Consider the following 13,945-nt stretch of genomic DNA (forward strand, 5'->3'; position numbering starts at 1 on the left):
GGTCATCTGGCGCAGCACCCCATCACTCTCCTTCATGGTCAAATAGCCCTTACACAGCCTGGAGGTGTGTTTGGGGTAATTGTCCTGTTGAAAAGGTGGTGTGTCCAAACTTTTGGTCTGTACTGTATATACAGACAAACGATAATTTTTCCCCATTCTGGATGTCAGTATCAGTAAAACTGAATGTATGTACAGTACATGTATATGAGAATGTATGTACAACCTAGGGGTCATTACATGGAAAAAGATCATCGACACCACTTTCCTATTAAAAAGTCTACCCTGTAATTATCTCCTAATATTGCCAAACCCATATATTTTCAAGCATCAATGATTTACTTATATAGCTTCATATACAAAGTGCTGATGCTTGAGACAAGCAAAGATTTCTTTGATTCTCAAAGATCTTTTTTGCAAAGATGAGCAGAAATTCTGGTTACTTTTAGTAAATTTATTGTTAATATTGCATTCTTTAAAACATACACATATGTTGGACAGCTTAATAAATTGGCGCATTGGAAGCAGACACAGAACGAGATGGACAAGGGCTGGAGTTCGGGGACTGTCCCTCATTCCTCTTCATTCCTGCTGTCCATTTAAAAAAAAAAACATTCATTTTACTCACAAGCCCTTCCTCAGTCCGAGGACTTTGTTTCAAAACGACAGCACACTTAGCTTCCATGCTAATGTCCCTCATGACTGTCACCATGGCAACAGAAGGTTCAAATCTCTCAGGATGATTAACAGGTCACACGTGTTAGAACTGATCAAGAGTCATGGTGGAAATTGGGGATACATAGCATCCAATCGGCAGACATATAAACACCCAGAGGGAGAAGAATACAAACAGAAAATGGCTTCTAGAAGATTTTTCCAGACTGAAATAGAGATGTTATATATCTGACCATCGTCTCTCAAAACACACAGGTGTGCACGCTCACACACACACACACACACACACACACAATATAAATAATCACAGTACCATGTGTTCAGATGGCAAGAAAGAGAAAGAGAGAGAGAGAGAGAGAGAGAGAGAAAGAGAGAGCCTTCTTATGGACGGTGTGAGCTCACAGTTCCTTTCTCTTTTTAATCATTCTAATGGGTGGAGTCACAACAGGATCATCACCATATGGGAGGAGCGCAGCGCTCACAGAGCGTTTCTAAGAGACATGATCGTTAGCAAAGTGGTTCGGTCGCAGGATAATTAGCAGAGGGTGGAGTCGTCGCAGAGCATCTTCTGGAGCTAAAGGGTGTAGTCATGCTCATATTTATTACTTGCAGATGGCTTCCAGAGCGTCCAGCGTACGTTTGATGTCTCTGATTTGAGCTGCGAGCGTCTGGATGGGCTGCATGGAGCGATCCAGTTCCTCACAACGTGCCATCAGTGTGTACATTCCCTGCATTCAAACGAGCAACAAAATATTTCAAGCACAAAAACAACAGAAAAATCAGATGAGTAATAAATAAAGATATTTAAAGATGTCCCATACCTTTATGCTCATATCTACCGATTCCCCCAAACTGTCCACAGAGTCTCGATATGTTTGAATATAACCCACGCTCAATGCGGTCATCTATAGAGAGAACGAAAGGGTTAAACACTTACAATTACTATAACAAGAACACTTGAAAAATTAAACTTGAAAACATATAGAATTAAAATTTGTGAGCATTCTGATGCACCAAATTTAATAACAATGCCATCCAAGTACTGACTATTACACAATATAGAGCAAGCAGAGGAGAAAGAAAGAAAAAAAAAAAAAAACAAGGGCAAAAACTCTTTACAGCTGCTATAATGTAAGCGATAACAGGAACAAATTTGTCGCGCAGACATCCCACAACAATAAAAAATGTTAAATCATAAATCATGCAATTTTATATTTATATATAAAAATATAACTGTGGGCAAATTGCTTTGTTCTGAGAGGAATTAAAAAAAGGCTGCTATAGCAAAAAGAAATCAAATTCATGGTAATAACACACAAGCTCAGCACTGATTATTTTCCCACAACAGCACATGTGTTGTATCCCTAATATATCTATCATTATAGCAAATTCAAAAGATCTGCTCCAACCATGTTTGATTATGAGTAATTAATAAGGGAACAACAGTGGATTTGTGACAGCTAAGCTAAGACAGCTTTATAACATCATCTTCTTTCGGCTTTTCCCTTTAGGGGTCACAGCGAATCATTTGTTTCCAACTAACTCTAACTCGTGTCCAAACCATCTCAATCTAGCCTCTCTGACCTGGTCCTTGAAACGGCCAACCTGAACTGTCCTTCTGATGTGCTCGTTCCTAATCCTGTCCATCCTCGTCACTCCTAAAGAGAACCTCAACATCCTCATCTCTGCTACCCCCATCTCTGCCTCATGTCTTTTCCTCACTGCTACAGTTTATATCCCATACAGCAGAGCTGGGCTCAGTACTGTCATTTACACCTTTATAACATATGTAATTAAAAATAAAAGCAGACAGAGTGTAGAAGGGCCGAAGAAGCATCGAAACACTGAGATTTGAGCTGAGACACAGGACAGAGAAACATTCATCATGACTGTGTGGGAAGGAATTGAAAGAGTCACATGCCATGCCACTGAACAATCTGCCTCCCACTATGGCCAGTTTCATCCTACACAGCACCAGCAGATCATACCAGACCTAAGACGGTAGTCAGAGCGGGTAAGAATGCTCAGAAAGATAAAGACAGAGATCATGCAGTGCTTTAAAATGACATGATTGACACAGGCAGCTGAAGTAACTAATGATGTGGTCTGTGTAATACTAAAAACTGATCTAAAATCTGAGGGTCACCCAATTATCTCAGCAAAGTGGAGAATATATGATATGATATGAAGTGGAGCGGACCGATATCTTAACCTTGAGGTACTTATTGTGTAATAGAGGGAATTAAGAATTTATACTCATCATAGATACAAAGTGAAGTCCCCGATGAAGATAAGAGCTAAATTATGTGAGAGTAGTGTCTGGCATTCCAATGTAAAAGAGACAACAGAGAAGAATGAGTCATCGTGTCAAAGGCTGCTTGCAGAAGGTCAGCAGAGTGAGAATCACTACTGATTATTACACAAGCTGTCTCAAGTGCAGTGAATGGAAATCAGACTAGGAAGGTTCAAAGCAGCTAACTAATTGAACCACTCTTAGGAACAGTTTGGATGAAATGACAATTATGACATTAAGAGAATCAGATAGGAGAAGTTCCTAACAGAACACAGAAGAGGCTTATTACTGTAGTAAGAAATACAACATTGAAAATGAGAGGTAAAGGGAACAGCAGACGAAGGGATTTAATTTAAAGATAAGTATGGGGTGAAGGTACAAGAGCTGAGGAGACAGAAGAAATGGTCACAGCAACTTTTACTGAGCTATCTACATCTTAAGGCGATTTAAAAAACTGAAAAACAGCTGTTGAGATTAGTGTGGATAAAAAAAAAGGCTCTTAGTACCCTTGATCGTATGGTTGAAGTACAACTTGCCATAAATAGTGCTCAAAACGCCTACGGTCAGATTTAATGGCCCAAAGTTCAGAGGTAAACCAAGGAAAGGTGTCAGCAGAGTCTTAACAACAAGGCATAAAAAAGAGGATTTGTGAGATTAGTGATGTCACTAAAGAAGGCAGACTGTAGTGCAGTCCACAATGTGGACGGGTCAACAGATGGTTGTTGTGGGACGCTAGACTGTAGGACGTCTTTACTGATTGGTTACTGATTACTAAGTCAGGGAACAAACATCATTTTTCATTTAATATTTGAATAAATGTGCCTTATGCCAGCTTAGATATGTAAACCGGTATCATGCCCCAATTAGGTGGCATGAAAGAAGTCTGACTACAGAGAGGCAAGTAAGAGCTTAAAGCCGATCAAGAGAGAGGAAAAGAGTGGGGGAGAGTGGGAGGGAGAGGGAGGGAGAGAGAGAGAGAGAGAGAGAGAGAGAGAGAGAGAGAGAGAGAGAGAGAGAGAGAGAGAGAGAAAGCAGCAAAGGAAAGCAAATAAAAGACAGAGTGAAAATTGATGTATGGCTTGTTTCATGCAGAACAGATAAAGCTTCTCTAATTTGGTGGGAAGCTAGAGAATGAGACTGATCTGATATAGTATGTCCTCACTAAGGAATTTGTATCGTTGCCCAGTTGCAAATATGTCTCATCGAAAGACATCATGCGGGCAGGAAAACAGGCTTGTGGTTAAGTGTATTTTTAAACTTGGTCCACCACACAGGCTTGTGTGTCCTAACAACCAGATATGATGGCTTTATTCTCTATGCTGTATTTTTTCTTAGAGTTAGTGAGTATAATAGCAAAGTAATAATCAGCAAATGTGACAATCGTGCTCTACTTGTATAATATCGTAATGAAAGTAGATTATTTAAAATGTCAGAGTTACACACACTTAGACAACTTCCTACATACTGCTCACTCTCACTTATTCGAACTTCTCGGGTCACGGGGAGCCTGTGCCTATCTCAGGCGTCATCGGGCATCAAGGCAGGATACACCCTGGACGGAGTGCCAACCCATCGCAGGGCACACACACTCTCATTCACTCACGCAATCACACACTACAGACAATTTTCCAGAGATGCCAATCAACCTACCATGCATGTCTTTGGACCGGGTGGAGGAAACTGGAGTACCCAGAGGAAACCCCCGAGGCACTGGGAGAACATGCAAACTCCGCACACACAAGGCGGAGGCAGGAATCGAACCCCGGCCCTGGAGGTGTGAGGCGAACGTGCTACCCACTAAGCCACCGTACTACAGTACTAAATTGTATGCCAGTACAATTGCTATATAGGAATCCTACTTAGTTATGATGTTTGAGCTGTTTTGAAGAGCTTGACTTACAGTAAATGTGTATGCATAACACACTGGTAAAGTACTGATGATTTCTCATAAATGTAGTGTGTTTGTTTATGTTCTGTGTGCTGGTGCTTACATTCTGGATGGTTCCATTGAGGCTGCGAAGCATCATCTCCACGCTGTGTGCAACGTCCTGTGTGTGTTTGTGTAGGTCCAGCAGCACAGTGGGGTCTATGGGCGGGATGTCAGCTGGCCGACGCAATGAACCACGACCTCGCACCACTGGGCCAGAGCAGTCAGCTGCACACAACACACACCCACACAAAGTATTGTTTAATCAGTACAGCTTTAGAGAATATCATAATCAGGTTAAAATGCATAATTTCATTTAAAAACCTTGTCATAACTTACTTACATTAAAAAATATACATAGTGTGTTACCTGTAAAGTACTGATATAATTGCTCAGTACACAAAAACATTTTTGCAGTCATATAACACTCTGGCCAGAACGTTGAATTAATAAGGATTACAGGAGAAATAGAAAGGAAAAGGGACTGTCATACACTCACAGTCAGTGTCAAGGCTTGGGCGTGAACTCATTTTGATTTTCTGCTCCAAGTTCTTGGCGATGAAGTGGGTGAGATCTCCGTCGCGGCTCACTGTGCCTTCCAGTTCCAAAGCACTAGAGATGGTAGCCCTGCGGCCCTCGCCTGCCGTGGCCCGCGTGACGCCTCCACACGCTTCGCTGATGCCGTCCAGACTCTTACTGTCTTGCATTCCCCGCACCACCCGCTCCCGTCCAGGAGCAGAACGCACCCGTACCTCTGCCATCACGTGAGCCGGGCGTGGCCAATCATCAGGTGCTGGCAGCACAGCAGGAGCGACTGAGCTTGAGGGAGGAGCTGGGACCAGAGGCGGAGCATGGTCGGGTGGCGTGGAAGCAGACGAATGCCCATCATCGGAAGAATTACAGTTGACTGGTTCTGTTGGTGGGGTTTGCGAAGTGGTTGAGTCTTCTGTGGTGGTCTCTTTTACTGGCTGAGGAAATAATGAAGTTCAAATGAAATCAAAGACATCAGGAAGATTTTTTTTGTATTTCTTTTTGTATGTCTCATCCTAACAAAATTGGTTTCTAAAATTATGCCATTAACAGCACAATGCACTTCTTCACGCTTCTCCCTGAATGATTTTTGGATATGAGTGTGACTTACATCAAGCTCAGCACACATGTATTGTTTTTAACCAATATCTCAGGCCACAATCAAGCCATCTGTGGTAGAAACTGGAGTGTATGTACAGTACAGACCAAAAGTTTGGACACACCTTCCAAAAGTTTGGACACACCACCTTTTCAACAGGACATTGACCCTAAACACACCTCCAGGCTGTGTAAGGGCTATTAGACCATGAAGGAGAGTGATAGGGTGCTGCGCCAGATGGCCTGGCCTCCACAGTCACCGGACCTGAACCCAATCGAGATGGTTTGGGGTGAGCTGGACCACAGAGTGAAGGCAAAAGGGCCAACAAGTGCTAAGCATCTCTGGGAACTCCTTCAAGACTGTTGGAAGACCATTTCAAGCGACTACCTCTTGAAGCTCATCAAGAGAATGCCAAGAGTGTGCAAAGCAGTAATCAAAGCAAAAGGTGGCTACTTTGAAGAACCTAGAATAGGACATATTTTCAGTTGTTTCACACTTTTTTTGTTATGTACGTATATAATTCCACACGTGTTAATTCATAGTTTTGATGCCTTCAGTGTGAATCTACAATTTTCATAGTCATGAAAATAAAGAATACTCTTTGAATGAGAAGGTTTGTCCAAACTTTTGGTCTGTACCGTATATAAATCAGGTTACAGTGTAGTTATGCTTCTGATTTGCTGTGAATTCTGGATAGTATTAAATGCTAAATGCTTTCATGTGTTATAAACTGTTTAAATGTTATTTTCCAAAGTTGATGAAACGAGGCTGCCGGCCCTTTGTTTTGACACGTGCCATAACATGTCTTTCTGATAATCCTAACCTTGTAGACGAATAAGTAAGCGTGCCTCAAGGCAGCGAGGTTCACAATCACACTGTCATTACTGCCTCTGATGTTGCTGTCTAGTGTGTAAGAAGAGATAGTGTTCATAATGAATATTAAATGGGAAGCTCTGCATACACCTTAAAGAAGCAACATTTGTCACAGTGACACATGGATTTCTGTCTCATGCCTAGGAATTCGAATCATTCTAATTTTTCTTTTCCAAGTTACCATTGTCATGATCATTGGAGGACTTTAATGCCATAGTGCTTCCTATACATAAGCATTGTTGTACTGAAAATTAAAATATATATATACATTTAAAAACTGATAAAACAAGAAACTTAGATTTATGAGATTGGAGTGTTTTAGAAATATTGTTTTTAAAATAGTTTTAAAAAGTTTTGGTGCCTACAATGCCAAAAGAAATATATATTTTTTCTTTCTTTTAACCTCAATAAATAAACCTTTGATCTGATAGGTGTTGTGATTGTTCAGGATTTAGTTTGATTAACTGGCTTTAAAAAAAGCCGGTTGACTTTTTTAATATAGGATCACATTCAGCGGATCCATTTTTTTAAAATTCTCACCTGCACAGTAATGTCTGCTGTCTTCTGACTCTCCTCACTACTTTCAATTTCCTCACCCTCGCTTTCATCGTTCTGGTTTCTGACCTCCTCTGCTCCTCCACCCCCATCTTCTATTTGTGTGTGTGGCATGTTAGCGGTTTCCATGTACAGACTGTCTTTGGTTACTGGTTGTAAGTGAGTTGTGTGCTTGTCTGTGTGAGAGGGGCCATCTCCACAGGCATGTGTGATGAGATGAGTTGCTGAGTTTGTGTGTATTTGTCTGCATGCAGGGTCCATGCTGTGGGCCAGGTGTGTGTGAGTCTCAGGAGGTCCTTCCTGTTTGTCTTGCTCCAGGCAAGCTACTCCATCCCCACACTGCTGCAGCTGAGAGACAGAGCCATTAGCGGCTGTCCAATAGCAGGGTTCTGGAGAGTAAGGAGTGTCCGTCCCATCGGCCTCCTCCTGCTCACTGTAGCCAATCCCAGAGGAGTGGCTCATCCCTCAACCTGCTACATAAAATAATGTTATCAGATTGCTATGATCATAAACTCCATCTCTCTATCTTCTGGGTCAGTTTACTTTTGCACGTCCACATTATCGTCGCGTCTTCCACGATAGGATGTTCGGAACAAATGTATGAAAACAATTCTTATCTCACTTATGTACACTGCAAGAAATGTGAAACAAGCAAATGCTTTGTCTGAGAGAGTTGTCAGTGTATAAGGTACACCTAACTTGAATCTACAGCCTCTGGGAATTTAATTTTTTAAATAGTTACTAGCAGGCATGCACACAGTTACACAATATGTCAGTCCCATCTGCCCCATTACCAGTAATATAATAACTTGAAGGGAATTTGATGTATTTATTTATTTATTTATTTATTTTCCAATCACATGATTTGTTGAGACAAATTACTTTTTTTTTAACCTGCTTTGTATAATTTATTTAGTGCACATGTCATGATCTACCTCAAATGAGTGCAGAATTTTTCTACGCACATTTTGGAGATTTTGCTCACATCTGGTGTGTCCATCCAATGTTTTTAAGCGACATGCCAAAATTAACAAGCGGATGTTAACACAGCAAGTTAAATGGAATTGTGTGCAACATTGGCATGAGACTATGGAATAGTGATTGCTAGGATTTTATATGAATAGAAAGACATCGGCTTCTCTTTTTTTGTATGTACAGTATGTGGACAACTGTTTACTTTTGGCTGGTACTGTACAAAATCCAACATTACTATTAAAGTTTATATTTATACCAGCACACACATATCAGGGTCTGAGAATGGTCATCTACCTACTTAAAATGTGTCCATATCCATTGATGGGAAGTGTGGAGACGTGTTGACCTACAGTGTGCACCTATACAGTACGTAAAATTATATACAGAAAAACCAGCAATGTATATGTGACATAAAATCACTAAATGATACTGCACTATTAGTGCCAGAGCTGAAATAATAAGGAGTTAAATCACATGAATCCTGTCGCGGTTTTCATGACACATTGTTCCACAACATGACCACAGCCAGCTAACAACATCATCCACCTCAGGAAACTCTTTAGATAAGAGCTAAATGCGTCGTCAAATATTTCACCAGTTACCCTGACAGCAGCCATCTTACTGTATTTCACGTGACCGAGTCTTCTTCATCAGTTGTTGTTGTTAGCTCGAATGAGGAACTGAAATCATATGACGACGTTAGCCAGCTAACTAGCTAGCTAGCATTATCCAACAGAAACACCTTAAACACACAAGCTGGATAATTTAACAGCAAATAGAGACACATTTGTATTCCCGAATGCTAAAATGAAATGCTTACATAACTCACTTAGAGCTAAGCAGAAGAACTATAGCGCGGGGTTGCCACACAAGTCATCTGACGTTAAGTAACGATTCCTAGCAGACGACAGAAAGAAGTAGCTGTAAGCTAGCGTTCGCTGAGCAGGCCTGTAACTTCTCTTCTCGCTAACTAAATAAGAAGGTCAGCGTCTGTAAGGCTTTGCCTAGCTGAAATATATAACCCCAAACTGCCAGAGAAACGTGACATACAAGCGGCGTTGTGATAGACAAACCACATAAATATTTACCTCTTCAGTTCTTTCCGGAGGATGAAGGTTGCCAGGAAACTAAGTCCGCTATAAATATCCGTCGTATAAAAACCGTCCGAGTGAAATTTTAGTTCCGCATTAGTCAATTGTGGAAATAGCGACAAGTAATTTCGGTTCTTATATAAAATATGTTTAGGTATTTTTATGTTGTGTCGGCTGGAATATATAATAAAAACTACTACTTTTGTATGTGGTGAAAATGTAGTCGAGAATTAGGTCATAAAGAAAATAATAATAAAATCTAATTGTATTTTGGGTATTATAATAATAATAATAATAATAATAATAATAATAATAATAATAATAATATGTATATATATATATATATATATTTGTAGTAACTGTAAAAATACATAGTAATTGTATTAATCTATATACAATATAGTTTTTAATACACATGAATAAGCATCTATCTATAGTACCCCTGGAGCAGGGAGAGTTAACAGCCTTGCACAAGGGCCCAACAGCTTGAACCCCAAACTTCCAGGCAACAACCCACTTGAGCCACCACTGCACTTTATCTACTTGTGTCTGAATGGGAAAGGATCCCCAACATGGTTTTCCAAAACCTTCAACAGCAATGATTTAACTAAGTATTTAACCACCAAAAGGTCATTGTAGGAATTTTTTTGTCCATTCTTAATGACTGAAGAAAAAGATCACTACAAATATACAACTTTTCTCTCAAGGAAAATGAAAATAAATACAAATATAAATAAGAAAAAAAGAGAAAACAATTTCAAAACAATACATTTAGATGCAGCTAATATGCAATAACTGTAAAATGTGTGCTTCACAGCAAGCAAAGTTGAATTAAATTGCAAAAGGGATGTTCACATATATAAGAAGCATGTACAGTATATGTTTTAAGATTAGATGTCCATAAACTGAAATAAAGAGTTTAAAACTGTTTTCATTATAATCTATCTATCTATCTATCTATCTATCTATCTATCTATCTATCTATCTATCTATCTATCTATCTATCTATCTATCTATCTATCTATCTATCTATCTATCTATCTATCTATGAATTATTTCACTAATTCTTTTACTAAAGTTTTGTTTGTTTGTTTTTGTTTGTTTCAGAAAGTGTACATTAGTGTTTATAACAGAATATCTGACAAGATATCCGACCTGTAATAACATTATTTGGCCACAGATGGCGACACCCACTTGCCATATCATATAATCCAGTACTAAAGTCCAGTGTGCTTTTATATCTCTACCTATAAGCACTAAAATATTTAGATAGGTTTTACAGTTCCTGCCAATGTTTGATATTTTAAAGGCTTACAGGGTTTTAAATATTAAAATTTTAAATGTTAAAATTCTAATTCAGATTCAAATTCTAATTCAGATTCTAATTCAAATATGAATTTGATGATTAGTGTAAATAAAAGTGGTAATAAATGCCTTGTTTATTTCTAAGTTTCTTTTATTACCACTAATCGTCACTCGCTGCTAAGAAGGCAGAAGCTGACAGTGACCTATGGACCACACCCTTGTTTGTCTTACCATCATTGTTGGACCTTCAGATGATGTAATTATTAATGCAGCTACTGTTAATGCATCTAAAAATAACCCTAACCTTATCCTAAGTAACAAAAAGAAAACCCCCCAGGTCTTATTTTTTTTTTAAATGTTATTATTTTAATATGTTTTTTCTATATTTTTTCTAAAATAAAGCTACAATTATCAGGTAAATAAAGAAATTAATGAAACAGCTTTCTTAGTGGGGATCAGTCAAATAAATTTAAAATGGTCAGAGATATCCAGTGGGATATTTGGTCCACGAAGATACACACACACACACACACACACACACACACACACACACACACACACACACACACACACACACACACACACACACACACACACACACACACACACACACACACACACACACTATACTTAATAGCCTGCAGCAGGAAGATGAAAGGCGTCTTCATGTCTTTATGTTCCTTTTGATCTAAAAGTCTTTTTTGGATAATATTTCAGCTTGTAACAAGTGTCAGTATCAGGGGTGATATACAGCATGGATAGATATAGTTATTTGATGATAGATATGGAGACAGACAGGATTTTTAAAAAAACCTATGTCCATGTATGTTTATTCTTACACTTTATTGTTCTTGCTGTTGAGAGTTGGATATTACATTGTACTATGTTTATTTGGATGCAATGCTCTCTCTCTCTCTCTCTCTCTCTCTCTCTCTCTCTCTCTCTCTCTCTCTCTCTCCCTCTCTCTCACTTTGTCTCTCTCTCTCTCGCTTCCTGGCACTACATTTAATATTCATCCGTGTGCCTGCTCCTATAGAGTTCTTACGTATCCAAGGCAACACGCCTAGTTCATTTCACAGTCCCTTGTTTTGAAGGCGGTTAGAATATAATCTTACTGCAGCAAGCTGAGCCCACATCATATTCCAGCAGGTCACACAGAGTTCAAGGAAGTCTGCCTCCTCAGGCGCAACCTGATCATTTACACACCACTCACTGCGGATACTGTGGGTGACGCATACTGAGCCAGGCTGAGTAAACTCTGTGTATGTTTGAAAAACATGCAGTTTTAGTAGGATTGTGTTTATAATAAGCACTTCATACTATTGCGCATATAATAAGTACTTCATACATTAACATCCTACAAGAAAGCTAGCCAAAGATGCTATATAGGACATCTTTTATACAGTAATTTGGGAAAGCGGCAATACATAGTCTATAAGGATATTAGTCATCCAGTTATTGTTGTTATTTCTTCCATTTAGACTGAATCCTACCCACATTGAGCTTCAGTATCTTGAAGGTGGTCAAAAATAGATGTATATTCTTTTCCCCTTACTGTATATTACTGTATATCTCATATTCTTATTTCAAAGTGATAGAGATGGCAATTCAAAATTCAGATAAACATTATTGTTATATATCACTGAAATATCACTCTTTATTTCTACTGTACTGCAACACGTAATATCTTGACATGACATCTTAACACCGTATTTAAGGACAAGATCTGCACCATTCATTTTCATGTACTTCCTTTATCACACACAACATTCATCCATGCATAGCCTTTAACTGAATGTTTTTGTGCTCTCTGACCACATTTTCATTTCCTCTGACCTGTTGTGTGTGTTTTTACACATCAGAACTCATAACTTGTTCTCTCTCTGATACTAAATATTCTGGCATGTGTGTGCTTAAGGGTGTGCACATTTGTGTTAGCTGTCATCTTCATACATTCTTTACATGCATGAAAAGAGATTAAAAGAGAGAGAGAGAGAGGGAGAGAGAGAGAGAGAGAGAGAGAGAGAGAGAGAGAGAGAGAGAGAGAGAGAGAGAGAGAGAGAGAGAAGAGTATGAACTTAAGCCCGGTTTTTGCCTTTTTTATAACCCATGTGAAAACTGATCCGGAAATTGGTATTCTGACTCAGATACTTGATACACACCACCCAACCCAAATGTACACAGAGCTTCAACCAAAACTACTCATGAATCCACAAAACAGTTTATTGTACAAAGCAGTTTTACCTCAATGACTCTTGCAAATTCCAGTGTTGAAGAGTGGCTTAGCTGCAGTCTGGACCACTTTATCAAATAATTTAAACTTTGAAGAAATGAAAGATTTATTTATTCATTCATTCATTTATTATTATTATTATTATTATTATTATTATTATTATTATTATTATTATTATTATTATTATTATTATTATTATTTTACCAGTCATGTGCTTTGATTAAAGCTGTGTATGCTATTTTGTTTAATAAAAATTTCAGCTCAGAGAATTTACAGTTTCAGGGTCAGAACAATCTTTATACGTTTTGATCTAGTTACAGGATAAAAGATTTTATCCAATGTAAGCATGAAGTACTGTACATGATCTTAATAAAGTGTTTGAAGAGATTGAAAAACCCTCGCTTAAAGGGTTCTCCATAGAGCTTTTAATGATTCCCACAGAATGACAGACTGAAGAACACTTTACAATATTTATTTATTATTATTATTATTATTATTATTTTTTTACAGAACAGGCAAATGTGCTCTCCTCCAAGCATGTTTAGCTCTCCTATGATACACTGATTGGACCATATGTCAAAAGAAGTGCATGTTATCCCTCACCCTTCCTGGATGGTACCTGTTGTTTGAAAGGGAAGAACTAACAAGCAGGTTAGTTAACTGAGATAGTGTTCCCAAAATCTTTCTAGCAAGTAGCCAGGAGATGCTAAATTGTGATGGATTGGCATAAAAACCAGGGTGTATGCCCACCACTGTTCTTTGATCTTGACCAGGATCAACTGCTTTCTGAAGATGAACAAATGAGTAAACTTTAGGGATATTGGTTAACAAACTTAGCAAATGCAAGTGCCCAGTATAGATGAGAAGTTTGTTAAAGCTGAACAATCATGAC

General features: G+C 38.7%; 1 protein-coding gene across 5 annotated transcripts; it reads right to left on the minus strand.

Moving 5' to 3' along the window:
* Positions 1-436: 436 nt before the first annotated feature.
* On the minus strand, positions 437-9,664 carry borcs6 (BLOC-1 related complex subunit 6). 5 transcript variants are annotated; one of them, XM_027134048.2, is made up of 7 exons: positions 9,513-9,528; positions 8,723-8,783; positions 7,435-7,922; positions 5,392-5,860; positions 4,957-5,120; positions 1,494-1,577; positions 437-1,400 (listed from the first exon to the last, which is right to left on the minus strand). In XM_027134048.2, exons 3-7 carry the CDS (start codon positions 7,909-7,911, stop codon positions 1,275-1,277), a joined length of 1,320 nt encoding a protein of 439 aa, XP_026989849.1. In that variant the 5' UTR covers positions 7,912-7,922; positions 8,723-8,783; positions 9,513-9,528; the 3' UTR covers positions 437-1,274. The 5 variants fall into 5 exon arrangements, with proteins under 5 accessions (XP_026989849.1, XP_026989848.1, XP_026989844.1 ...); XM_027134047.2 differs by lacking the exon at positions 9,513-9,528 and adding an exon at positions 9,254-9,490; XM_027134043.2 differs by lacking the exon at positions 8,723-8,783 and having other exon boundaries at positions 9,513-9,664.
* Positions 9,665-13,945: the final 4,281 nt, after the last annotated feature.

Source organism: Tachysurus fulvidraco, chromosome 14 (genome assembly GCF_022655615.1).
Source record: "Tachysurus fulvidraco isolate hzauxx_2018 chromosome 14, HZAU_PFXX_2.0, whole genome shotgun sequence".
Lineage (NCBI taxonomy): Eukaryota > Metazoa > Chordata > Actinopteri > Siluriformes > Bagridae > Tachysurus > Tachysurus fulvidraco.

Excerpts from the sequence above, each read along its gene's own strand:
- borcs6 (XM_027134043.2), bottom strand. The coding sequence starts at position 7,911 with ATGAGCCACTCCTCTGGGATTGGCTACAGTGAGCAGGAGGAGGCCGAT. Across the intron at positions 1,578-4,956 it reads TCAATGGAACCATCCAGAAT|ATGACCGCATTGAGCGTGGG; the intron begins GTAAGCACCAGC and ends TTCTCTCTATAG. Across the intron at positions 1,401-1,493 it reads CGGTAGATATGAGCATAAAG|GGAATGTACACACTGATGGC; the intron begins GTATGGGACATC and ends GTTTGAATGCAG.